This window comes from Ambystoma mexicanum, chromosome 4q, assembly GCF_040938575.1.
Source record: "Ambystoma mexicanum isolate Mex_15411 chromosome 4q, UKY_AmexF1_1, whole genome shotgun sequence".
NCBI classification, from domain to species: Eukaryota; Metazoa; Chordata; class Amphibia; order Caudata; family Ambystomatidae; genus Ambystoma; species Ambystoma mexicanum.
This window is the reverse complement of record NC_090928.1, coordinates 142,581,047-142,608,174: the sequence shown is the minus strand read 5'-3', so window position 1 is coordinate 142,608,174 and position 27,128 is coordinate 142,581,047. Positions and strand designations below refer to the sequence as shown.

The following is a 27,128-nucleotide window of genomic DNA, read 5'->3' as shown; positions in this document are numbered from 1 at the left end:
TTCCACCTCCGAAATGTAATCCAAAAGGTTGGAATAAATCCATCCTGGGTGGAGGAACAGATAAGGGCTCAAAAACAGGCCTCTTGCTGACTTACTGGGAGCCTTCCTCAGTTTCCACAGTCCTCTGGGGCACCTCTGGAAAATCCTCCACAAACTGTTGAGGGCGCCGATGGAATCAGCGTCGACCGAGGCGCCGATGACTGACAACTGCTTCGAGGTCGGAGCCCCAAAAGTGTCCTTCGACAGCCTCGGCGCTGATGGCGTCAACGCCTTCTTGGAAGGCTTCACAGGTTCCGATGGTCTCGAGGGCGTCGAGGACCGGGACCTGGATCTGGCACGGCTATGGCGATCAACCTTGTCCGATCACCCGAGCCCGAAGGTGTGCGAGTGTGGCTCCAGCTCGTTCCTTGCCAGCTTCTCTCGAAGGCGCGGACGGAACGGTGCCTTGCGATTCGAAAATTGCCATCATCAGCTGGCGGAACGTGTCCCATTTGGCCGGTGACGAAGACTTGGTGGGACAAGTCAACCACCTTCTGGCGGAGTCCTCCGACAAGGACGGTGAAGGCGACTGGTGACGGCACTTCCGAGAATGCCTAGAAGAGGCAGAGGAATGGCGGGAACCACTCCGAGACCAAGACTCCCCTGGACTTACGCCGACGCGGAGAGTCGCCCCTCGAGTCGTCGGTCGAAAGCCCAGCAGATTTCGACTTATGGGTTTTAGACACCCTACTGTTAATTTCTTCTTCGGCTGCCGCAAGGCCTTTGACTGGCAGTCATCGGTGGCGTGGATTTCGCCGAGGCACCAGAGACAGACAGACGTGCCGGTCCGTGATGGACATTTTGGAACCGCAGTCCGGACATTTCTTAAAGCCCGACTTCGGGGTAGAAGACGAACACATCGCTTTCGAAGTAGAAGAATCGAGCATGATATATATAACATCCGGTGACATCGACCCTCGACGTCATTGACGCAGGACGCCTAAGCGAAACATTTTCCGTAGCAGCATAGCTGTGGTCATTACTGTCATAGATGTGGAATATGTCGGAGGACACAATCCCCTCGAAATGTATTTTTACTAGATCACCTTTTTGTATCCTGCTCCCATGAGCTGTGACAGCACCTGGCTGACTCCAAGGAACTTGATCCTAAGAGGCTAGTTCAAGCTGCTGACTTATGGGTAGCCAACAGGGCCACTCATAAGGATTCTGGGGCAACTCAGAAAAAGGATGAGGGGGAAGAAGCACAAGAAAGATAGTAAAGAGTGTCACAAAAACTATAAGGGTAAATACCAAGGGAAGCCATACATAACTAGTGAAACCTCTAGTGAAACCTCTGGGGCAAAACCAGAAAGGTTACCAGAAACCCATTTGAGATAAGCTTTGGTAAATGTGGTTTGTGGATCTAGGGACCATTGTGGGTCTAGTGGCCATGTGAAAGGGGATCCCAGATGCAAGGGTAAACCTTCAGGGGTCCACACTGTCTCCTTAGCCTTCGTTCCGGAGAATGAAGCTCCAAGTGCTCACTTTCACCTACTAGCTGAAGAACCCATTTGAGTTCAAGCTAGTGTTAGTGTCCTTGGGGCTGTGGGAACAACAAGATATATATGTGTATAATACCGTACCTGAGAACACAAAATAATATTACAAGGACAGTATTTGTATATGGCCAGGAGACTCCTGCCATCAGAGAAACTAGGGCCAGCATTACAGTCGTTGATTGAGGTTTCTTCAAACCTGGGGATGTAGCCAAGGCACCCAAAGGTCCCACTAAACTTGCTGGAGGCCCTATCCAAATGGTTCCCATTTTGCCAGCCATTATCCAGTGCAATAACATGATTGAGTATTTCTGTTAGTGTGCAATCCAAGTACCCGAGAGGGTCATGTTGGGTAATGACTTAAAACTCTTGGAGTAGTCTCCAGTACCGTCAGGCCTCCCAGGAAAAAAAAACAGGAGCTGAGAAAATTGGCCAGAGAGGCAACCTTGATAGACTCTCAGTTTGAGATCAAGGAGGAATCTAGAATCTCAAACCAGCAGGCAGGCCAACATTCCACTTCAAGAAAGACCAAGGAGAAATCCAGAGTCTCTGGTAAGGAAAAGGGTCTCAAACCCAAACCTGCTCTGAAAACCAGGATTCCACCCAGGAGGTGAGATCCAAGCTACTACAACTAGCACATGAGATACCTCTGGCTGGTGTTCGGTAAGAATTGATGTAGTAACACTGAGACTACACAACACTTATCTGCTTGGTATTCGGTAACCCCCCCCCCTTTTGGTATAGGTCTGTACTTACTACACAAGTTGGTAGTGTGACTGAGCAGCCAGGGCTAGCACGAGAGGGGTAAATGTGAACTGTAGAGCTGTAGCAATGAACTTCGCAAATACAAGTAGCCAAGTAACACTTACACTGAAGGTTTCAGTTATAAATAGTTCTTTATTTTAACATCAATTTTTAAATAACCGTTCTTTAAAAAGGGCAAGACATGTAACAAATATAGTTTAAAATACTTTTCCTGAATCAGCACATGGTTAGTGGATACTCTTTAGAGATGCTTTTTACACACTTCCTACACTCAGAGGAGACTTCATTCACAAGGACATTAATGGCATTTATATATCACTAGTTATACTTTGCAGATTCTGAGGTTGCAGAAAGGAAATGTTAAAGGAAGGAAAAAAAGGTTAAACAGGTTCTCAGGGCATGTGAGTACAATTCAATCTTCCAATGAAGTCTAAACATGTCTTTCTCAGCAATAACAGTCTAAAACAAGTTACCACCTCTGAGGGACAAAAATATCAAAGTCAATGGACTAGAAGAGTCTGCAGGGAGCCAGGATTGCCCAAGTCAATTGGAGCACAGTCTATGGAGCTGATGCACTTCTTAGTTAAGGAAAGTCTTGCAAAGTTAGAGGGTTTTGTAGAAATCACTTGTAGGATCACAAGCTGTTACACTTGTGAAAAGCAGAGTTGGAATCAACTCCAACAAAAGTAGCCAATGCAAGTTTCAACTGAAGAGCACAGCTAAAGACACTGAGGTAAGTACACCAAGTCTAAACAGTACCACAGGTTTGAAGAAGAGTGGTCCAGCTGGAAGGATGTCTGGTGGACTCCTGCAGCAGCAATTTGGAGGTCGTTGGGATATAAAAGGCTCTTTTCGGATCAGCGGCACTTCGCGGTTTCAGCGCACGGTAAAAAGCACCACTGCGGATCTCTGATACCAGTTGGGCGTCCTGCACTCTGGTGAGGGGACTCAAGCTCTGGTAGTCCTATTTCAGGAGTGTCCTTTGGAGACTCCTGGAGCTTCTGGCCGGATTGTAGACGTTGCACTCTACTATGGATTTCTCGACCCCCCTGCACTCGGTCCATGCAGCGAGTCGGGGGAAGGTCGTCCAGTGGAGTTCATCTCAGGGTTAGTTGGTCCAACTAACCCAAGGGAAGAAGTCGTCGCTTCCGGAGCTTCTCTCGTCAGAAAAAGGTGTTTCAGCGCAGCAGTAGCGTTTCACTGGGCAATTCAACGGTCCAGGAGGATGGAGCAAGCTTTGTTCACGGTTTCTTCGTCGGGTGTTTATCTCAGTGGTCGACTGACTAGTCCCAAAACCCTCGCCTTCTAAGTAGGTTTCTCCCATTCAGACAGCCTAGACCAGGGGTGCACAACTGATTTTGACAGAGGGCAGAAAGTACTTTACATGATGTCTATAGTGGGCCGAAAGGTAAATGTGGGTGGGGAGATGGGCGCGGCGGGGCATGGCGTGGCAGGAGGCCTTTTCAACCCCCCCTTTTCATTAAAAACATAGAAAATTATTAGTTTTTGAGGTGTAACTGTTTATTTGTATTTTAAACTTACATTTTGTACTACACATTTTCCATTGTTATTTATTTCTATTTAGTTATTGCATATCATCTGTTTAGAGTAAATATATTTTATTGACCACTGATTGGACATTCTATCATTTTGGAATGCTATACTAGCTATTTGGGTTGGCCAAGAGGCGTATGGCCATCGTTGAGTCAGGTTTCCACAAAAAGTAAAGGAGGTACTTCTCCTAAAGGTGCCTGTTCTAGCTTTATTATTGGGTTCACTCTGGAGTGAGACACTATGCCTCATGGACCTCCAACCAAACACTATGCCCCATGGCCCCCCAGCCTTCAACCAAACACTATGCCCCATGGCCCCCCAGCCTTCAACCAAACCCTATGCCCCATGGCCCCCTGCCTCACCCAAACACTATGCTCCATGGCCCCACCCTCCAACCAGACACTATGCCCCATGGCCCCCCAGCCTTCAACCAAACCCTATGCCCCATGGCCCCCTGCCTCACCCAAACACTATGCTCCATGGCCCCACCCTCCAACCAGACACTATGCCCCATGGCCCCCATCCCCCACCCAAAAACTATGCCCCCCACCCTCCAACCAAACACTATGCCCCACGGCCCCCACCCCTGAACCAAACACTAGGCCCCATGGCCCCCAACTAAACACTATGCCTCATGGCGCCCACCCCCAACCAAGCACTATGCCCCATGCCCCCTAGCCCCCAAACACTGTGCCCCATGGTCCCCACCACTCAACCAAACACTATGCCCCATGGTCTCCACCACTCAACCACACACTATGCCTCATGGCCCTCAACCAAAGACTACGCCTCATGGCCCTCAACCAAACTACGCCTCATGGCCCTCAACCAAACACTATGCCCCATGGCCCTCAACCAAACACTATGCCCCATGGCCCTCAACCAAACACTATGCCCCATGGCCCTCAACCAAACACTATGCCCCATGGCCCTCAACCAAACACTATGCCCCATGGCCCTCAACCAAACACTATGCCCCATGGCCCCTACCCCCCAACCAAACACTGTGCCAGCAATAGATGTTTTCTGTTTGGTGATTGGGAGAGCCTGGTTAGGGTGCGGTGGATGACCAGCAATAGATGTTTTGTGTTTGGTGATGGGGAGAGCCTAGCCAGGGCACAGTGAATCATTGGCAATAGATTTCATTGAGCAGAACATTAAGCAAAGAAAGGCCATGCAGTGTCAAATAGACACAAGGCATTCAATAGGTTTTGCACTGGTGGTACAGTGTGGAGAAAAATGAAAAGGAACGGTGTGTGCCTCTATCTCAAGGGGCATTTTCCCATAGCTGCATGCCATGGAGCTGGGAGCAGCCATCAGGACTCTTCGGTCTGCTGTTTCGTCTGAGATGAGAAAGGTTTCTCAGGTAGGATGCGTGGGACATTTATAGAGTTGTTAGTTTTATTGAAAAACAGGATTGTTTAAAAAGTGTATGGGTTTTACTTAACTTGGTCTCCCTTGGGCCATCCTAAAATAAGTTAGAAAGCTATTGCTTACCTTAGTCTATGGCCCACTGACCTGAAAAACAACTAATGGTGTAGGTTTTACCTGCCTAGAATAGCTGTGTGCCATTCTTTAAAAGTGTTCTGTAGGTGTAGCTGACCTTGGTCTGCCTGGTGTAATCCTACATTAGCGTAAAGAGTTCTTGCTTACCCTAGCCTGTGTTCTTATTGTATATTACACCAAAAGGGTTTACTCACCTAGTATAGTATAACTTCTGCTAAATATGGTTATAGATTTCTAATGTCCCTTGAATGAGTGTTCCAATATTCATAAAAGTATACTTGCAGGTTGGCTTACAAAGTGATTCCTTAACTGAGTGTCACTGCACAACTGCTAGGTTCTACCACCCTTTTATTACTGAAAGTAATCAGAAAATAACCTAAGGTTTTACGCCCCATGAATAGGTATGTCCTATACTAAATGCGAATATGGTCTGACTTTCCTAGAAATACTGTTAGTTGTCTAAATAAGGTTTATGCTTACACAGCAGGCATTTCCGGTCGCTGGGATCGGCTACAGCCATATTCTATTCTTCCTAATCGGATTCAGCTTCAGTGGTCGACTTATCGTTAACTTCCAAATCCAGGCCATTTATATTTACACCAGAATCTCTTTAAATACTTCAGATGTTTACAGTAGAACACTTAGGAATACTAGATAATACATTTCAAAGGGCACTTTCACTTTTGTGTTTGTTCACGGTTACATTTGTAGCAATGTTGGAAAGGGAAAAGAATGTTATTGTGTTATCGGCAATTGCGCACTCATGCAGTGTTCAACAGGTCATACAGTAATGCATTTACTCTGCAAAAACGTATAGAAAAGTCACTTAAAGGTACGAAAATAAGTTGTTAGTGCAACATGAGCTTGGTTCAAGGTTCTAGAGACTGTTTCTTCGCCTGGAAAGTCTAAGTCCAAAAACGCAACCCCAACTAAAGGCAGTTCATAGACGGCTTGAAGTCTTCTCAAACAGCTAATAATGAAGGGTTCCTGCAGATTTCTTCCAGTGTCTAAAGTTATTGAAGCTGCAAGTTAGCAAGGACACCTTATAACGGGGACTCGAGAAGGGGACACAAGCAGCAGTTTGGATCAGAGGGGGTTGCCCTTGACACCAAAGGTGCACTCCAAAACTCTGGAAACACTTCTTGGAATCAGGTAAGCAATACCTTTTCCCCCCCAAAGTACCTTAGGTTTGAAGAAAGTGTTTGTGCTGGATGCTCTGTGATGTTGCAGCTCTGGACCAGACCTCTGGATTCCTTGGTCCGATAACAAAAAGGCAGGACAATGGACAGTGCCTCTCAGCAGCAGTCTTGAGGGAGGACCTGTAGCAGGACTTTCAGCCACTTTTGTTCCCTCTGCAGGTTTGGCGCCTTTTCAGCAACACCAACAAAGCACATGGATCGCCCGGTTAAACTTCTTCCTGTTTTCCCACACTCTGGTGAGGGGGTCGATTCATTCGAAATGGGCAGCAGGTCTGCTGGTATTGGGGTTCTGCAGTTCTGGAAACTCCTAGGAACTTGGGAGATGGCTCAATTCAAAGTTAGTCTTGGGGCTGGTTATTCCCTCCAGCCAAAGGAAAGAGGTCCTCTTCGGAGCTCCTCGGTCACACAGAAATGGGGCCATGACAGCGGTGGTCACTTAGTATTCAGTTACTTCAGCTTGCAGTGGTGGACTTGCTTTTCACTCCATAAGCCTCACCTTTTATACAGTTCCAGCACACACGCTTCTGCAATCTCTCAGCATTTTACAGAAAGGGGTGTTTGGCTGCCCAATCGGGACAGCCAGACCCCTTGTGGAAGCTGCTCCTATTCAGGCACTCTGGCAGAGAAAGCACAGGGGGGTGGAAAACTCCTCCCCCACTTCCTACCCAGACACTCTTGCCTTCAGCGGGAACACTTGGGTGTCCCCGCCTAGGTTCCAAACACACACACTAACCTCCTCCCAGAATGGTAGAAGGGTTAACAAAGAACAGCCACTCTAGTAATGGCAAAAAAAGAAGTGGGGCCCCAAGTGGGTACTTGGGTGCCCCCATTGTGCACCACCTAGGCTATGGACATAGCCTGCGGTACAAAAACGACAATAGTTGGTAGAACACGTCCACTGCCACCAGATTGTCTATGACTAAAAAGTCACAGGAGCAGGGAGAAGAACAAGTTACTTATCCCTGGTAACGTTCTTTCGACTGGATGTTCCTCCCACGTATTCCTCATCTTTGACACTGGTTGTCCAGCTTCAACTGCTTCGGCAAAGAAAAGTGGCAGAGGGCGCTGTGCGTCGATGGCGTTGAGTTGATGTCCCTTCAAGGCCCCTCCCGTCAAGGGTGATTTCAGTGAAGGGATATATAGCATGCGCAGCGCCCATTGGCCTCCGTTCTGTTTTTCCTCCTCTTGCAGCAGAGATACCCATACTGAGCCTTGTTCGAACGGAAGCTGTAATAGCACAGGAAATTCTACTGAGGGGTAGGTTGGGAAGGTGATGAGGAATATGTGGGAGGAACATCCAGTCGAAAGACCGTTACCAGGGGTAAGTAACTTGTTCTTCGATTGGATTGTGTCCTCCCACATATTCCTCATCTTTGACAGACTCCCAAAGCAGTATTATGTTTGGAGGAGGGAGCAGAGTTACAATTTATACATTTTCATGGGCGGAGTTAAGGACTGACTTGCCAAATGCACCATCCCCACCATGGGAAGAATCCAGGCAATAATGTGTAGTAAACGTGTGGATGGAAGACTAAGTTGCCACTTCACAAATATTTCTAATTGGAACGCCCCTTTGACGGGCTGTGGATGTAGCCATGCACCTGGTGGAATGAGCTGTTAAACCTTCAGGAGGGTCTTTTCCTGCCAGCCAGTAGCATTCTGATATTGCCAGAATTATACACCTAGATAAGGTCTGTTTGGAAACAGCCTGACCTAGTTTGTGTCCTGTATATCCGATCAACTCATAACCTGGACATTCTCGAAATGTAAAAGCTTAGCGCTCCTCCAGGATCTAACCTATGAAGGTCTTTCCTCCTCCTAACCAGGGTGAGGTGGGGATAGACTGAAGGCTGACCTTTTCTGACCTAAATGAAAACCCGAAATTATTTTGGGCAAAAAAGATTTGACCTGCAAAACAACCCTATCTTTGTGAAAGATGGTAAAGGGCGGCTTGGATGACAATGCCTGCAACTCACTCACTCTACGGGCTGATGTTAGAGCAACCGATAGGAAGGTTTTAAAAGGTCAATAACCTTAGAGGGGGCACAAATTAGGAAATTTAAGACCAGATTTAGGTCTTAACCGGAACTTGGAAAGGAGCAGGAGGGAACACATTAGTGAGCCCTTCAGAAATTGAGTCACCAGCGGAATTTTTAAATAGTAACATTCCTCGGACGAGCGCTTAAAAAAAATGGATAGCGCCGCCAAGTAGCAATCCAGACGTGGACCCCTTGCTCACTGTTCTTAGAGAGGCAACAGTTTCACCTCACTGATGATGCCCAACAAGGCTGAAACACGTGTAAGGGGTTACTGATGGTACTCTTGTTCAGAGGAGAATTGCCTAGCATTTCGGCGCTGGACTGCCCCTGGGCAAGACAAAGGCTGATATGCGTGGACATTTCTTCTCTGTGAAAAGGACAGTGAGCTAAAGACTTGGTAGAGTCTCTCCCAGGGGTCATTCACCCAAGAACAGGTCATTGGGCTGTGTTCGTGCTGGTAGAGAGATTCCCAGACCCCCCCTTTGTTAGCCTTTAATGGTGCCAATCTGGAGCCCCAGATTAGCAAAGAATAGAAGGAAAGATAAAACATCCAGAGTTTTACATAGAAAAGGATCAACATTCTTTTCCTTGCACCAGTTGCAGAATTTATTACAATGGCAACGGTACAAAGACTTTGTTGCTGGCCTTCTGGCCGAAAGCAACACCTCCACTACATCATCTGGGAGGTCCCAATCCTTAGATCTCAGCCTTTCAGGTATCAAGCGTGAAGGATAAGTCTTGACCTTGGGAGGCAAACCGGACCTCCCTCTCGTGAGAGAAGGTCCTCTCTTTGGGTAAGACGCATCAGAGGACAGATGGACATGTCCAGAAGGTCCGGGTACCACATACTCCTGGCCCAATCCGGGGCAACTAGGCTGAAGCGTTTCCCCGATTACATGAAGAATGATGGGGACTGGCGGAAACTCATACAGGAGTGGAAAATCCCAGTCCACTACGAACGCGTCTCCTAGAGCTCCTCTCGGAGGAAATTCCCTGGAGCAATATCTTTTGCATTTCTGGTTGACCTCGGTTGCGAACAGATCTACGAGGAGTTCCCCAAAGGGTGAAGATCTCTTGAAGGACTTCCCAAGCTAGTTCCCACTCGTGGGAGACTCCTCTGCCCGCTCAGAGCATCCGCCGCCGTGTTCTTCTCCCTGGCCAGGTGAACTTCTGATAGGGAGATTCTTTCTTGAACTGCCCAGTACCAGAGCTGCATTGCCTCTCTGCACAGTGGTAGTGACCCCTACACCTCCTCTCTTGTTGAGATAGCGCATGGTCACTGTGTTGTCCGTCATTATCAGGACCTTCTTTCACCGGACAGAAAGGCCTTCAGCGCTAGCATGATCACCCTCAGCTCAAACAGAATGATATATGTGATATGATATGGCATTTATAACGCACCTATACACAAGTGTTTCCAACGACCGCTGTCAGATCGTCGGAATGGGCTCCCGACCCAGTGAGTGAGGTGTCCATCACTATTGTAATCTCCGGCCATGGTTGGCAAAAGGGTTCTCCATTCAGAAAATTGTCCTCGCAAGATCTTGTAAGACCCCGTTTGGAATCTGAAGTCGGTCTGACATCTTTACCGAGAACTGGGACCATTGAGTTCTTAGAGCCCACTGAAGGGATCTCATTCTCAGGCATGCCTTTGGCACCAGAAAAATGCAGGCTGCCATGAGGGCGAGCAACCTCAGAAAATCGAAGGCCGGTAGACTGTGGGTGCTAGGGAGAATTCTAATGAATGTGCTAATTCCCTTCACCTTAGAGAACCCAGCAACTTTACTGGATTTTGAGGACTTTTCCTGGAATGCGTGCAAGCCTTTTTTCCTCAATCTCATGTATTTTGATGTGTGTTTTACACCTGTGTTCTTTGATTATGGAGTTTTAGATAACTCCATAGGCATCCTCTTTTCATGTGTGTTACACGGCACCTTCAGTGCAGTGACACAGGGATGTCTTTTAGACTTCCCAAAGGTTTAAATACTCTCTCTGGAATAAACGACTGTTTCCCAGAGAATGTAAAGTGAAATTGACTTTAATAGTCTTTCCAAATTCCTAGACCCAGTACACACCATTTTACAATGGAGTGCTGGAGGGGTTACATAGTATCCCCTGTGTCTAAATACTCATTTAGCAGTCAAATGCTAGCCTTTCCTATTGAAAAGGCTGGTGGCAGTGGTTTTACAACGAACTACCATGATTTTTCCCGACCAAGAACACCAATAGCTAAAAATCACAGGAGCTATGTTTTTCAAGATGGCGCCTTAAGCACCTTTGTTTAAACAGGTCCCGGTCTTTTTTCGCCGTTTCTTTTTGGAAAGGTCCTTCTAGAGGTCTCTGCACACCAGACCAGGTTGGGTCCCTTTGTTCGTATGCCTTTGGTAGGCTTCAGGACTGAAGACTGCCTCTGGCGTCTGAGGTGGGCCGGAAGGGAGGTAGGTGCCCAAAACTCCCTGTGCTTAGTCTCCTAGGAGACCCAAATCCACTCTGGCGTGATTGGCTGACTGTCCGGCAAGGACAGCCACCTTGCTGGGTGAATGACAGCCATGCTGGAATGAAATGGAGAGAACTGTTTAAAAGGCATGGCTCTTGGACTGGAAAGCAGAGTCGACCACTGGAACCAAAGAAACGAAGAAGAGCTGGAAGAGGACGGCTGCTGCAACTCCTGGACCGTTGGTTTGCCCGGTGAAGCCCTGTTGCAAGTCCGAATTGCCAAGTTCATCTCGACAGAGAAGCCCCTTCAAGGAGGACTTCTTCCTTTGAGTTGGCGGGACGAATCAGCTCGTAAGCCACCTGGATACCATTCTCAAGGCTGGTTAGAATTAACGAGGGAGAGGGAAACCAGATTGTGTGCTTGAATCTACAGCTACCGGAACTGAAGTGACGCCATCTTGTTTTGCTTTTTCGACAATCCCGTGCAGGAGTCCGACGTCCTCCCTCTTGTCCCCACAACTGAGGCTCAGGAACAGTGAGATCTGCAGTAACTGCCAGGAACCAACGACTTCAGCTGCATTTGTTTCTTCATACTAAAGTACTGTGCCAACCCCATTGAGAGAACGCCACTCTTGCGGTGAAAGTTTGTGAAACTTTCCCAACTTGCAGGCCGAATCAGCTTGTGACCAGACATAGGATTCTTTTTCGCCTAAACTACTTCGGAGATTTTTTGCAAAGACTTTACCGTTTGATACCAGAACTGCTCTTTCCTATCCAGAACACTAGCCCACTGACTTTGGCCTTGCCTATTGACTTGAATTGAACTCTTCTGGTAAACTGAAACTATTTGCACTCTCTAACAAGTATATGTGATCTATTCTACTTACCTTGTCCCTTTTGCTCACTTCTAAGTAACTGAACTGCCATTTGGCTCCTATTTCACGGGAGCTCCAACCGTCTAAAAATCTTAGAGTTTGGTATTGAAGTGTATTGGTATATAATATTAATGTGCCTCTTGTAGTGAAATGTTTTCTAAATTACTGTAATAAATTAATAAGTGTTTTACCAAGAAACCTGGAGTATAATTGTCTACTTGAACCACTGTGATTGAAAGTCCTCTGTGTAATTGCTTGTACTGCTCACATTCACTCTTGAGATAAGCCTGGCTGCTCAGCCCGCTACCAAAAACGGTGTGGTACAGACTTGTACCAATGGTTGGTTTGGCGAACACCTGTAGTCCTAATTGTGTGTAGTGGTCCCAGAGGGTACTGCATGCAATTCTGCCTAACAGTGGGAATTCTGAAATGTGGTCACCAGCTGAGGAATGTCTTGAGCCCCCACCTCGGGTGGCAAGCACATTCCCAAGGATGTATCTAGCACTGCTCCGATGTACTGGAGCTTTTGGGAGGGTATCATATGGAACTTCTTGGAATTGAGGGAGAAGCCCAGTCTGTGCAGAGTGGCTGGTGACATTGATACGATCACGGGCTTGTTCGGGAGAACACAACCTGATCAGCCAATCGTCCAGGTAGGGGGTAGACTTGAATCCTCCTCTCTGGAGACTCGCAGCCACCACCGCCATCAGTTTGGTGAAAACCCTCAGGCAGAGGTCAGCCCGAATGGCAGCACTAGAAATTGATAATGAGAACCACCAACTTCGAACCTCAGGTATTTTCTGTGCTTGAGATGGATTGGCACATGAAAATAAGCATCCTGAAGGTCCAATGATGCCAACCAATCCTGGCGTTGGAGGGCCTGAAGGATCCGAGAAAGTGTGACCATCTTGAACTTGTCCTTCCTGAGGAACTTGTTCAAGTATCTCAAGTCCAAGATGGGTCTCATTCCTCCATCCTTCTTGGGCATCAAAAAATATGGGGCGTACCATCCTTGTGCCTCTCCGCTACAAGTACTGGTTCTATAGCACACTTCTCTAGCAGTTTAAAAATATCCTGCACAAGGAGCGGATCCAGAATCCTCAAAGAGCAGTTCCCCGGTGGATTGTTCAGAGGTCCCTTTATAAAAAGGAAGGCAGTAACCGTGGGCTACGGTTTCCAGAGCCCAAGCATCCGAAGTAATGTCTCACCATTCTTCTAGATACTGAGACAGTCTGCCCCCTCCACCCCCACTGGCGAGCTGTGACTGAAGACCTCAGAGTGGTTTTGCGGCGGCTGGTGCAGAAGCCAATGGGAAGGAGGCTGCTGCTTGAGCTGGCTTGGCAACTCTAGCTCGTCCACCAAAAGGAAATCTTGTCTTGCCTCTGACTGGCCATTCCTCTCCCCCTTCCAACTGAGTAGTAGCGAAAAGATCTACCCCTCCAAGGTTGCCCACTAGGATGAATAGGCTGAGGTTGCATAATAACGGCGCCGAAAGATTTGGCTACTGCCTTTGAGGTCTGCAACTTCTCAAAGCTCTCGTCAGCCTTGTTGCCAAAAAGATGAGACCCGTCAAACGGCATGTTGATTGCCTAGATTGCACATCAGATGCAAAACCAGACTTCCTCAACCACGCAAATCTGCGCAGAACGGTGCTGGTAGCCATGGATCTGCTCATACTAATCGCAAAATCGAATCCTGATTGAAGGGACTCGCACATGGCCTCTTTGCCTTCCTTAACAATAGCTGAGAAGTCGTCTCTTTCATCCCTCTCGGGAAAGTGCTCTGCCGCCATGGAAATACAGTCCCATAGAGTATATGAAAACTTTGCGAGGGCACAAGTGGAGTTGGCAGATTTTAGTTCCATGCTCCCTGCAGAAAATACCTTCTGTGCCCATCCATCTACACGCGCTTGTTATGGAGAATTCTCAGAAATGTGCGAATTCCTCTATACCTTAGAGAGCCCCAGCAACTTTGACTGATTTTGAGGACTTGAATTTTTTACCTGGAGAGCGCGAGACTTTTCCCCACTCTCTCATGTATTTTCATGCAATTTTGAACTCTTTCTCTTTTGGTTGTGGAGTCTGACGAACTCCATAGGCATCATCTTTTACATTGTGTCACACAGCACCTTCAGCGCATTGGCACAGGGAAGTCTTTCAGATTTCCCAAGGTTTAAATACCTTCTCTTGGATAAACTACTGTTTCCAAGAGCAGTAAAGTGAAATTGACTTTACTCACATTTTTAACTTTCTAGACCCAGCACATACTATCTTAAAGTAGGGTGCTGGAGGGGTTACTTGGTATCCCCTTTGTCTAGCTTCTCATGTAACAATTTTATGTTACCCTTTCCTCAATGAATGGCTGGTGGCAGTGGTTACTTTTCACTACCGTGGTGTGCATGTAACACTGGCTGCATTCGCAGCTGCAGTAAGGCACCAAAGGGTGCTATTTTTGTCAAAATGGCCCCGGTCTTCGTTTTTTGCCATTTCTTTGTGGAAAGGTCCTTCGAGATTTACTCTGCGTGCCAAACCAGGTTTGGCCCCTTTGTCTATTTTGCCTTTGGCGACTTCACGAGTGAAGCCCGCCTCTGGCTCCATGGTGTCTGGAGGAGGCAGGAAACGAGAGAGGAGACCGAAACTACCTGTGCTTGGTCTCCTAGGAGACAGGAATGCACTCTTAGGTGATTGGCCGGCTGGCTGTCCGGCAAGGACAGGCACCCTGTTCGGTGACAGACAGCTAGGCTGGAATGAATGGGAGAAACCTGCATAAAAGGCAAGGCTTTTTGGCTTGGAAGGCAGTGTCGACCACTGGACAAAGGAATCCGAAGAAGAACTTGAAGAGGACGCCTGCTGCAACTCCTGGACTGTTGGTTTGCCCGGTGAAGCCCTGCTGCTGTGCTGAAACTGCAAATTCATATCGACAGAAGCCTCTGCAAGGACGACTTCTCCCTTTAATTTGGTGGGACCAATCAACTCCAAAGTAAGCCACCTGGACATCCTCTTGGAGCTGGTCGGATTTCCACTGCAGTCGCTGCTGGAACCGATTCGCCAGGGAGAGGAACACCAGATCGTGTTCATTGCTTTTAAGCTGGCCAAGAGCTCCAGGATGATCCTCTGGACTCCAAGGAAGCAGGACTGACCGAGCCTGAGCCCCATCAACAGAGTGCGGGACCCCAGATGCAAGGAAAGCTCATCTCGACACCCAGGAACCGCAGTGTTGCTATTTGTGGTAGACGCAAGGAGCTGAAACCCACTTGTTTGAAGATTACCGGTTGGGAGCGGTGACCGTCCCATTGTAGTGCAGGAGTCCTCCAGACGTCCACCCTTTTGTCGCCACGACTGAGGCCCAGGAACACCAGGATCCGCAGAGCGGCACAGGAACAGAAGCCATATGCTGCAATTTTCTTCAACCTAAAGGTACTGTAAAGTCTGAGAGAACTTACCTCTTGTTGTGCCACCTTGCTTGTCCTCGGAGACTTGTTTCGGTTGCCTCTGTAGAGTTGCTAACAGCTTCTTTACCTCCCAAGCCTAATCAGCGTGTGGCCCTACTTTGAATTTCTTCTTATTCTACAAAGACTTCTAAAACATTGTGCAAGACTTACTTACCTGCAAGAAGTGCTTCAGTTCACCTCGACTTTTGCCAACTTAACATTGGCTGGCCTGGTTACCTGAATGACTCTTCTCTCCTCTGATTAGGTGTTGGGTCTTCCTTCCAGGAAGGGATTAAATGACTTTGCATTTGGGGGTCACCAAAAGTACTTACCTGCTTCAGAATATTTGTGTGATCTCTTGTTTTGTTCTAAATAACCTCTTTCCTTTGAAATATTCCTAAATCTGATTCTAATTGCAACAGGGATATATTAATGTCCCCAGCACACTAACTATTGAGGTCACCTGAGGGTGAAGGTAGTGTCTGTGGGCCATCCCAAATGGGTACTTGCTGATTTAGAAATGTGTATTTTCGAAGTGTATTTGAGTGTTACTGTTCTATTACCCCTTCTGAAGAAGGCTTTTTCAAACTGACTGATAAATTAATAATTGTTTAAGTAAGAAACCTTGTGTGTAAGAGTTTATTTGAATACTTTTCACTGTGCATCTCTAACTCTCATACATCTCACACTGACCCCTCTTGCGAGAAGCCTGGCTGCTACACACGCTACCAACCTGTGTAGTACAGACTTATACCAAAGGTTGGGTTCCTATTGCCAGGAGGTCAGGGTTGCTGTAGTGCACCCAAAGGGTACTGCATACAATATTGCCCAACAATGCTTGTTGTCCCCATCAGGAGAGGTGGTAGGGTATGCTGCCTGTTTAAAAGTAGCTGCCTGCACCACCATACTGTCCGGAGTGGAGTGTTTCGACAGGTAGTCTGTGTTGCTACCGGAGGAACAGTATTTTTTTGTCAAGTTCTTGCCAACTGCTGGATTAGATTCTGGAGTCTCCCAGTTCCTAGCCACCCTTCTTTGCAGTTCCACATGAAAAAGACAAAATAGGATCAGTTTGTGGACCCTTGTCCAGAATGTAGGTCATCTTGGTCATACGGCAATGGGGGCCTACTCCAACCCAGGTATTCGACTACTTCCGACATAAGCTGTCGAAGATGAGTCTGCATGATCCCCAGCCTCTGGTAGTCCAAACTCTTGCGAGGTATCGACCCCACTTGCTGTTTGCAAGTTCTCATACAGGTCCTGCATTCTGGATTCTTCAGAGATAAAGCTCTCTGGTGCATTGGGTATACTATACTGCAAGTCAAATGGGGCTTTATCACCCTCAGAATGCTCCTCTTCAAAAATTGAAGTAAGAGATTTGAAGAACTTTCTTCGGTAGAGGAGTGTCAGGTTTTGTACTAACAGGCTTTGATGTCGAAGTCGTCTCTATTTTCTTCATCTGTGCCGATTTTGGAGGAGGCGCTTGGCACAGACGGCGCAGCTGGCAAGTGTGGCGCAGCTGGCGTCGACAGCACCGCCGGCGTCTGAAGTGTCCTCGACCTCCACTTCTCCTTATGTCTTGTGTGATCCTTTGATTTTTGGGATCGAGGGCTCCCGACGCGAATCAGACCTTTTACCCAGGCTCGAGGGTTTTCAGCCAAGGCCTTTCCTTTCCGGCTTCTTGCGAAGGCTCGGTAGGAGCATGGCTTTGTTTTTCGAAAATTCCCCCCGAAGGCTTCCCATTCAAACGGGATTGTTTTCTTTGTAAGGCAAGCAAACCTTTCGGGGAAAACGTCACACGACGAAGTCGACCTTCGGTGCCTTCTCTTCAAAGACAAAGAAGAGTGGGGGGAAATCGACGGAGGCCTTCGAGGGACATCGATGCCATCGAAGCACAGCGCCCTCTGCCGAAAAACATTTCTGAAGCAGCTGAATCTGGACAAGCGTCAAAGATGAGGAATACGTGGGAGGACACAATCCATTTGAGGGGGGTACTATGTATCCCTTTGGCAAGCCGCATAAGGTAGTGTGTACCAATTTCTCAGACTATAAAGTTTTGGGAGGGATACCAAGCATCCCTCTATCAACAGTAGTTACTTGCGGATATAAGAAAAAATTCTCAAAGGAGGGACCCAAGGGTCCCCAGCAACACTGCCCATAAAGAGCGGTGTGCTGAAATATTTAAAATACAGATGTCTTTAACAGCTATGGAGCAGACAGATTCCATAGTACAGGTAGAATGCACTGAATAGAGTTCCAAAAGACAGAGCCCACAAGAATGAATGAGTGCAAAAAGGCTCTACTCATTGAAGGTTTAAAGAAAAAGGTCCAGAAGTCCATCAAAAAAGTGCTGGGGTCTCACTAGGAGAGGGGATGATGCATAAATATGATAAATCTCCCCAACACTGAGCAGGAGCCAAATGGCTCCCTGTATTTTAAAAATCTGTGACTGAGCCATTGTATGTGGTCCTTGTTCATATTTTGTGGAGGAAACAGACATGGTCAACCTGAGCTCTGACACCGCTCAAAAAAGCCCATTAAGAATAAAAAGCAATCTACAATCTTGAGTGTCCAAAACAGAAATGGGGCAGCAGACGCCGCAGGGAAAGCCAGAGCGGGGTCCAAAGCAGAGGCTGCCCCTAGAGGAGCCTGCTGAAGCCGGTGAACTGATGCAGAGAGCCAACAGCACGACAGCTTTGGCAAGCCGCCTGTAAATTAATGGGCACTGCCAACAGAGGAAAGGATGCCATGGGAGGCGGACGAGAGGGATGCAGAGTCAGGGAGAGCAGCAGGGCTCCGGAAGGCAGCACCACTCGGTGCCCATGCTGGATCAAGGCACTAATCCAATAGCCCACAAAGGATTTGTTATGGAATCCACTAAACCACCAGCTGTTATGTTTAAAATAAGGCCTGCAGATCAGCCAGATAAATAGGGAACAACATTAACCTCTAGAGCGGTGTGTGGACCATGTTATAAAAGAGGCAGGGTGGTGTGGGAAAGAGGGTGGTGCTTACAAGACCACTTGAAACCTCTTTCAAGCACTCCGCTTGCCACACCCCTCAGCCCAGCGAAGTCATTGGATAAGGATAGCTGGGCGATCCTGGGAGGGTTGCAGAACAGTTTAGTGAGGGTTGTAGTTGGTTGAGGAGGATGTGGAAGGAGTGTAGAGGTTGTTGAGAGCGAGAGGGGGGCGGGTGGGTCTGTGGAGTGGCTGTGCATGGGAGTGAGAAAAGAGTAATAGTGGCCGAGAAAGCAGAGAGAAGAGGTGTTAGTAAGTGTAGGTAGTGCAAATAAGAGGTAGACTTAGAAGAGGTAGTGGTAGAAGAATGTGGTAGTGCAATTAGAGAGAAGAGAGTGGTAATAGAGAGTAGAGTTACCATGCTACTGTAACTGTCTTCCTGTGAGGAGCGATCTCCCAGAGCCAAGACACCTTAGGGCCATCGCCAAGCTCTAAAAATGCAGAAATGGAGAGGAAAAAAAATCAGTAGTAAAGAAGTAGTAGCGGAAAAGGTGGTGGTAGCAGTAGTAGTAGTGAGAAGCAGAAGTGAATGGAAGGTAGTGGTAGAAGTAGCAGTGAAAAGGCAGCAGTGACAAGGAGTTTAAGTAGTAGAAAGGACTGACGAAAAGTAACAACGGAGGGAGTAGTAACGCGGTAGGTAGGGAGAAGTAGTAGTGAGAAAAGGAATAACAAAGATGAAAATAAAACAAAGGATGGAGGTAGGAACGCTAGTGTAAGATCAGAGGGATAGACGTTTGGTGGGGAGGAGAACATTTTGGGTCTAGTGTAGGGGAGGGCCAGGTTAGACCGTGCGGGAGTGCCGAGCAGGTGTACCAGAGTGGAAGGAGGCACCATCCACAACTCCGTTGGGATACTAGGTGGGCATAGGAAAGGAAAAGTTAGAAAGCCCAAGCGAGTAAGTCAGCCCCATTGACTCATGGAAACCACCAGTACTCTGGGGAAGAACAAAAGACAGATAGGTGTCGCCTGGCCGTAATACCAACACCCTGTTACGAACATCAGGGTGAGGGGTGGAGGAGAGGCCTGGGCAGTCAAGAGCAAGAGGGACATCCTTAGAACCACCAATCCCCAAGTACCTGGTTGACTCCGAGATAACCAGAATTATCAGCCAATCCCTGGTTTTACAAACCAATAAACACCCTTGAACCGGCAATCGGAGTGGTTATGGCAAGTGACACCCCGGCCCACTAAGATGTATCCTACTGCACACTACCACATTTCTGCTTGACTGCTGCCACAGCAACCAGAGTCAGGAATAACAATAGAAACTGCATAACAATAGGGGTTAGTCTTCTGACCAGAAGACCTCTGTACTTCTCCCCTTAAGTATCAAAAGAGGTTTCTTCTTTCTCCGACAGTGAAGCAGAGGCGGGTGGTTGCTCTTTGACCCCCCTAAGGTCAGAGATATAACTGAGGACTTTGTGGGAGAATGTGGAACAGTGTTTCAGTTGGTTGTGGCAGGCATCTCATTTACTGTTGACAGACTCGATAGAATCCGCAAAAACTGCTTCAGCCTACATATACATGCACGAGTATACTGGCTAATCTTTGGAGGACTGGAGCTGGAAATTATGCAAGCTTATGGAATAGTCAAGTCATTCAGAGAACACTAGCAGTTTACAAACACTTTTCACATTTCACTTTTCTCCCGAGCCAGACTGAACACCTTGCAGTTAAAGACAGTAACTAGCAACTGGTCTGGCACAAAACATAAGAATGAAATTCTCTGACCCTGTGGGAATCTAGAAACTCTCAAACATTTGAACCTTTTATTGTCCTGTGCAGAATATAGCTTGTGAGCTTAGAGGTTTTGGTCTAACTCAGTGGAAAACCAGAATCATGCTGTAGCGGAACAATGTGGATGTGAACAGTGTTGAAGGGCTGGTCTGCCATCTTCAACATGCATGGAAACGGAGAAACGTATTGTTAGAACGTAATTTATTTGCTTTACTTTTCTGATGTTGTATGTATTACGGTACATTTTGTCAAAGGCCAAATGGTTGGCTCTGCAATTTTATGGTGGTATGTTTTTATAATGTTTATAGCTCGTTTTTTCTTCCATATTTTATGGACCCCCCAAACCTTTTGCATCTTGTCCAGACTTTTTGCAGCAAAGTGAAGAATCATCTTCACTTCACTAGCCTTTTGCTCACAGGTTATGGGGAAACTGACCAGTCCTTCAGATGTCCGTACTGGGAAACTGTTCCCTTATTATTTTCACTTTGTTGCCCATTTGGGTAACTTCTTAACATTAAGATTATACAATGCATCGTCCAATGGTGTTTCATTTGGATCACCCTAGATTACACTGAGGATTGTTTGGGTTATTTTTAGATGTGCTTAAAGACAAACTGGTGCTAGCAGTTAGTTTTTTTTTTTTCATTACTGTACTTTTTTGACAGCCTTCCTGCGTTTACCAGGCACGGCTACCAGCTGTGGCTAGTGTCCCAACATGGCCGTGCCAAGAGGCTTTTTGTTATTTGGCCATCTTGTCTTTTTGCTGTTTTCCTGCCTTTTCAGGTCAGGAAAATCCTCTTATGGTCATGCATTTGCCCAAGAAAGCTTGGGGTTTCGCTAGCTCGTGCAGGCCATGTGACTTGAAAAGCAGGATGTGGGTTGGGACTGGCTGGTCACAATACCCTAACTGGTTTCAGTGTTTATGCATGAGTTTCAACAACAGTGGTCCCCGATTGGTGGTTCATTGGTTGGGCCGAGTTTGTGCTCACCTGAGTTTTTCCATAAGAAGAGGAGTCGTGTAGCAATTCCCCAGAGATGCAGCGAGGAGCCAAGTATCCTGCAGAGCATTGAAGACTTCGGAAGACCCGTCCTGATAACACCCGGCGAACAACATTTGCTGCAGTTCTGGTGGCGCCCTGTCTGGCTAGTGATCTTAGAAGACCCTCATCAGTGCTTTGACACCCGTAGCAGTGGTGAGAACAACCATTCTAGACTTCTTGGTGCCTGTCAACTTGGGAGTCTTCGGTAGAGTTCCTGGGCCAGCCAGTGGACTGACCAACTCCAATTTGAGCTACCACAGTAGAATAGTCGTTCTGTGTCTAGTGAGCATGAAAGACATGTATAGTGGCCACGGCCAGACACTGGCCACCAAGTGGGTACCAAAGTAACACTTTGGGTGAACACATGTAACGTCGAGACAGCCGAAGGCTGTGGCCAATGGCCATGGCTAGTGGCCCGGTAGCTTTTTAAAATAACAGCATTTTAATATACTCACGGTCTGTTAGGCAAGATTGTATGCAGTACCATTTGGGTGCACTGCAATAACCTTGACCTCCTGGCAATTGGGACACAACCTTTGGTATAAGTCTGAACTACACAGGTTGGTAGTGTGGCTGAGCAGCCAGGCTTATCTCAAGAGGGGTCAACGTGAGCAGTAATGTTGTGACACAGAGTTTCATAGTAGCAGTGATTCAAATAAACACTTGCACTCAAGGATTCTTGATAAAACAATTATTAATTTATTTCACAGTCAGTTATATAAGCCTTCTTCAGAAGGGAGCAATATATGTAACTTCTAATACACTTCAAAACACACTCTTAGTTTCTCTAAATCAGATGATACCCATTGGGATGGCACAGACACTTCCCTACACCCTCAGGTGACTTAAATAGCTAGGACACTGGACATTGACTTATCACTGGTACATTTAGAGCAATATTGAGTTTGGCGTAAAAGATAGAATAGAGGAATACAACACAGGTTAAGAAGTGTCTCTCAGGGAGCCAGGACAGCCAATGTTAACTGCACAATATCTCGGGCAGCTGAACATCTTTGAACGTAGGTATAAAGTCTTGCACAATGTTTTCAGAAATGTTTGTAGAAAATAAAACACTTGAAGGGCAACAAGCTGGGAGGCTTGTGAGGGGCAAAGCTATAGCAACTCTGCAAGGTAACCAAGACAGGTCTCAACTTATACTTTACAGTACCTCTGGTTAGAAAAAATGGTTCCAGCTGGCTTCTGTTCCTGTACAGCTCTGCAGATCCTGTTCCTGAGCCTCAGTCGTGGGGACAAGAGCGAGCACGTCTGGGGACTCCTGCTCTGCCATGGGAAGGGAAGGTCAGCGGCAGCAATCGGCATACTTCAATTCAGTGGTTCTTCAGTATTTCAGCTCCTCGCGTCTGACAGCAAATCGCAACACCGCGGTTCTCGGATACCACTCTGGACTTTCCTCATATCTGGGGTCCAGCGCACTGTTGAGGTGGCTCGGGCTTGGTCAGCCCTCCTTCAGGGAAGTCCGGAGGATATTCCTGGTGCTCGGGTCCGACTTAAAAGCAACGCACACAATCTCGTGTTCCTCTCCCTGGCACTTCGGTTCCAGCAGCAGCAGAAGTACAGCCAGCTCCGAGAGGATGTCCAGACAGGCTTACATTCGAGTTGATTGGTCCCACCAACTCAAAAGGGAGAAGTCATCCTTGCAGGGCTCCTATAGTCTAGGCGAATTCGGAGCTTCAGCACAGCAGCAGGGCTTCACCAGGCAAACCAACGGTCCATGAGTTGCAGCAGGCGTCTCTTTCAAGTTCTTCTTTGGATTCCTTCGTCTAGTGGTCGACTCTGCCTTCCAAGCCAAAAAGCCTCCCCTTTTATGCAGGTTTCTCCCATTAATTCCAGCCTAGCTGTCAATCACGCAGCAGGGTAGCTTGGTGGCTGTCCTTGCCGGACAGCTAGCCAGTCAATCACCTTTGGGTGCATTCCTGTAACAAAGGGGATTAAGCACAGGGAGTTTCGGGCACCTCCCTCACTTCCTGCCCCTGCCAGACATACTGGAACCAGAGGCGGGCTTCACTCGTGAATCCTGCTAAAGATAAAACGGACCTTTCCAACAAGAAATGGTGAAAAAAGAAGATTGGGCCCTTTTGACGAAATGGGCACCCATGGGTGCTTTACTGCAGCTGCGAACACCGCCCGCTGTAAAAACACACAATGGTAGGAAAAAGTAAACCACTGCAACCGGCCATTAATTGTAGAAAGAGTAACATAGAAATGTTACATGAGAAACTAGACAAAAGGGGATACTAAGTAACCCCTGCAGCACCATATTGTAAGATTGTGTCCTGGGTCTAGAAAGTTATAAAATGTAAGTAAAGTCAATTTAACTTCACTGCTCTTAGAAACAGTAGTTTCACCAAGAGAAGGTATTTAAACCTTTGGGAAATATAAGACACTTCCCTGTGCCACTGCACTGAAGGTGCAGTGTGTCACATTGTAAAGGTGATGCCTATGGAGTTTGTCAGACTACAAAGTCAAAAGAAACAGTCCAAATCACAATAAAAAATACATGAGAGTGAAAAAAGGGCTCACTCTCTCCAGGTTAGAAATTAAAAGTCCTGAGGTCCAGCAAAAGAGCTGGGGGTCTCTAAGGTGGAAGGCAATTAGCAATGTTTTGAGAATTATCCCTAACACGGTCCAACTTGTATTATTAAGTGTTCTCTGTGTTGACTCGTATACATAGGCCACTCACACTTTTCCTGAGACTAAGCCTTCACTGCTCTCACCTCCCTCGATTGGGTTTTGACCAACTTCAGTGTCTTCCCAGTTTACCATAAACGGGGTGGTCTCCCAAAATCCTGATTTTTGAAAATCCATTTTAACACTTTAGATGAGGTAGAAAGATTAAGAGTGAGGCAGAAAGGGGGGGGACACAGAGGTTAATGAGTGAGCAATTGGGTGCTTGCTAGCATCCCTTAAATGTCACTTAAAAGACAGACTTACAAATAGAATACATTGTGCTTATTAGAAAATTCGAGGAGTGGCTTGTAAAAAGGCAAGGCACGGAAGGTGAAAGATGTTCTTTTCTTTTACTAGCTGGTGCCAAAACAGGACATTTTAATTTGAAAGTAACATTATTTTAGGTCATGGCTGAGAAGTTTATAGTAATATTCCAAGGATAAGTACATTTCATTTATTTGTAGAGGAAAACATACCTTTTCAAATTCGATGAAGGCATAGCATAGGGATTCTCCAGTCTTCCAGTCACGAATTATTTCACAGCTGCAAAACATGACATTCACTACTTTCAACCAGATGTGTCCAAACAAATATAAGACTAGGCAGTCTTCAACAAAATCAGGTCATTATAGGTAGTTGCTCATCAGAGTATGTTCGAGCAATAGAAGCCACATTCAGAGCGTGTCAGACAAGGGTTACATTCAGAATACGATGAACAGAGAAGCTACATGTAGACTCAAAGACATTGGGGCGAGGGACTGCGGTTCAAAAATAGACTCGCAATACAATATTGCCTTCCACTCGAGCAAAATCTCAACACAAGTTTCTGAATAATACATACATCAGCAGGTGAATTATTGTTTCAGAAATGGTGTCTCATGCAGCATCTGAAAGTACAAAAAAAGGAAACGGAACACTTGGGGGAAGGAATTAAAATACCCCATAGCTCTTGGCCACACCATCTCATCAGAAGTGCCCAGATTGACCTACCATGCCAGATTCAATGGTTAACATGATACCTAGAAGTTAGGAAAGATTTTCTTTTTACCGCTTTCCTACTATACATTTCTATGGGACACCCTATCTTTTTGTTTCAATTTGCTAGTTGACCCGACTTCCTCTAAGCAGGTAAAGCGCTCCGTTTTACTACCGTTGTTTTTGGTCACTTTTATGGGGAAACTGAGCTATCAGTACTGAGAGACTTATCGAGAGGGAGAGAAGAAACTAGAGGTCAAGCAAATCTGTGGAGAGGATAGAGTTACACAGAGTGGAGGTGGCATGATCACAGGAAAGCAGAGAGTGAGTCCTTCCAACCATCAAGAGCTGGATCCGGGCATTGCAGTGAAAATACAAAGATGCATGCTCAATAAATGAAAAAAGGTCATATACTTTGAGCAGGACAGTTGATTGGTAGGTCCTACCAGTCAGAGGGAGGAAGCCACTTTGCAGAATTCTTCCCTGCCGAATAGGTTATGGTTTGCGACAGAGTGGCAGTGGCTGAGACAATTAGGTTTTCTGCAGCAGTCTGCTGGCATTCATCAGTCGCCTTCGGGCCTCTCAGCTACAGTGTTCAACTTGGTTTATGGGTCCAGCTTGTCCCATCTCCAGAATTTGGGGTGGGAGCGATCCCCAGCCCTCCAATGAGGACACTAGCAACATTCAAACTTGGAGGTGGCAGTCTAATGGGGGCCCCCTCCCCCCTCTTGCCAGGTCACACAGACCCTGCAAGTAGCCTGCTAAGGTACATGAAGGTTTAAATTACTTACCTGTAACTATTATTTTCCAGCATGGGGTCTGGCATGGATTGACATGCTCATCAAGATTCCCTGTCGTCAAAATAGCTTCATTTTAAAACTGTATATCTGGTCTAAACCAATCACTGTTCTCTGGGTCATACTGCACCCAATCAATGATAGTCCTCTCCCTAAGCTCCGCCCATGGTGACACTCTTCAGATTTGGTAAGCACATAAAGTGGCAGTATGAACCAAGAAGATGGGAAGGCGGGTGGGTTTGCATATGAATTCATGAAAGAACCATGCTGTAGAACAATGGTTACAGGTAAGTAACAAACCTACAGCATGGGGTCTGGCATGGATTCACATGCTCATAAATAACGATGACACAGCAGTACATATACACAACCATGGGAGGTGGCAAGGCTCAACAGAAGTAATAAACACTCACCTCTGGAACAGACTCACCTCAAGCAGGTTGCATAGCACTGCTTGGACCGACTCTGGACTCCTCCCTGGAATCCCTGTCGATGCAGTAGAACCTCATGAAGGTGTGCGTGGACCCCTGCGTAAGAACCCTTGCAGATGTCCAGCTGGGGCACAATGGAGAAACGCCATTGCAGCTGCGATAGTTCGGGGGGAGAGGGCTCTCAGACGGCCTGGCAGCTGCCTGCTAGTCAGTTGATGACAGTGCATGATGCTGCAGAAAGCCACCTGGAGATGGAAGCCTTCGACAAGGCCTTTCCCAGACTTACAGGTCCAAAGTTCACCAACAACTGAGAAGTCTTGCGAAAATCCTTCATATGTGCCACGTAGAATTGCAAGGCATGAGCAACGTCCAGCGAACGCAAGGCCCTCTCTGCCAGCGATGACGTATTCAGAATGAATACAGGCAACAGCAAAGTTTTGTTGAGGTGGAATTCCGACAGAACCTTTGCATAAAAAGGTTGGGTGTGTACAGAATACCTCCCTTGAAGCGTGAAAAGACAAGTAAGGCTGCTTGCAAGACAGGGCCTGAATCCACCTGACCTGCCTGGCCAAGGTGATGGCGACGAAGAAAGCAGTCTTTCATGAGAGAAACCTGTGCGGTGCCTGATGCATAGGTTTGAAGGGCGCTCCCATGAGCTTAGTTAACACAACATTGAGCTCCCAAGCCGGGGTTAGAAGCCTTCACCGGAGGGAAAGTCCCAAAGAACCCCCTCAGGAACTCCTTGACGAGCCTGTGAGACCACAGTGAATGTCTGTCCGGGGTACCTGGATATGGCGGCTAGATGCACCTTGATAGAGGCGTGAGCCAGCCCCGCTTTGGCCAAAGAAATCAAGTATGGCAGAAGTTGTGGCGCCGTGACACGCAGAGGGGTAATCTTCTGAGTCCAGCACCACACAGAGAACTGTTTCCATTTAGGTCTAGCACTTCAACATAGATGAGGCTCTGGCCCTGGTCAGGATGTCCTTACATTAGGCGGGTAAAGCAGAATCTCCAAACGCTAGGGCTGCAGGAGCCATGCCCTCAGATTCAGAGACTCTGGGTGGGGCTGCAGAATCACCCTCCCCCTCCTTCTCTGGCAAGAAG

General features: G+C 47.1%; 1 protein-coding gene across 2 annotated transcripts in view; it reads right to left on the bottom strand.

Annotated features, from left to right (window-relative positions):
* Positions 1-27,128, bottom strand: part of PPIL4 (peptidylprolyl isomerase like 4) — a 521,963-nt gene that overhangs the window by 217,806 nt on the left and 277,029 nt on the right. For both annotated transcript variants that reach the window (XM_069607668.1, XM_069607669.1), the window contains exon 9: positions 24,298-24,364. In XM_069607668.1, the coding sequence (XP_069463769.1) occupies positions 24,298-24,364 (67 nt within the window). The remainder of the gene's footprint in view (positions 1-24,297; positions 24,365-27,128) is intronic.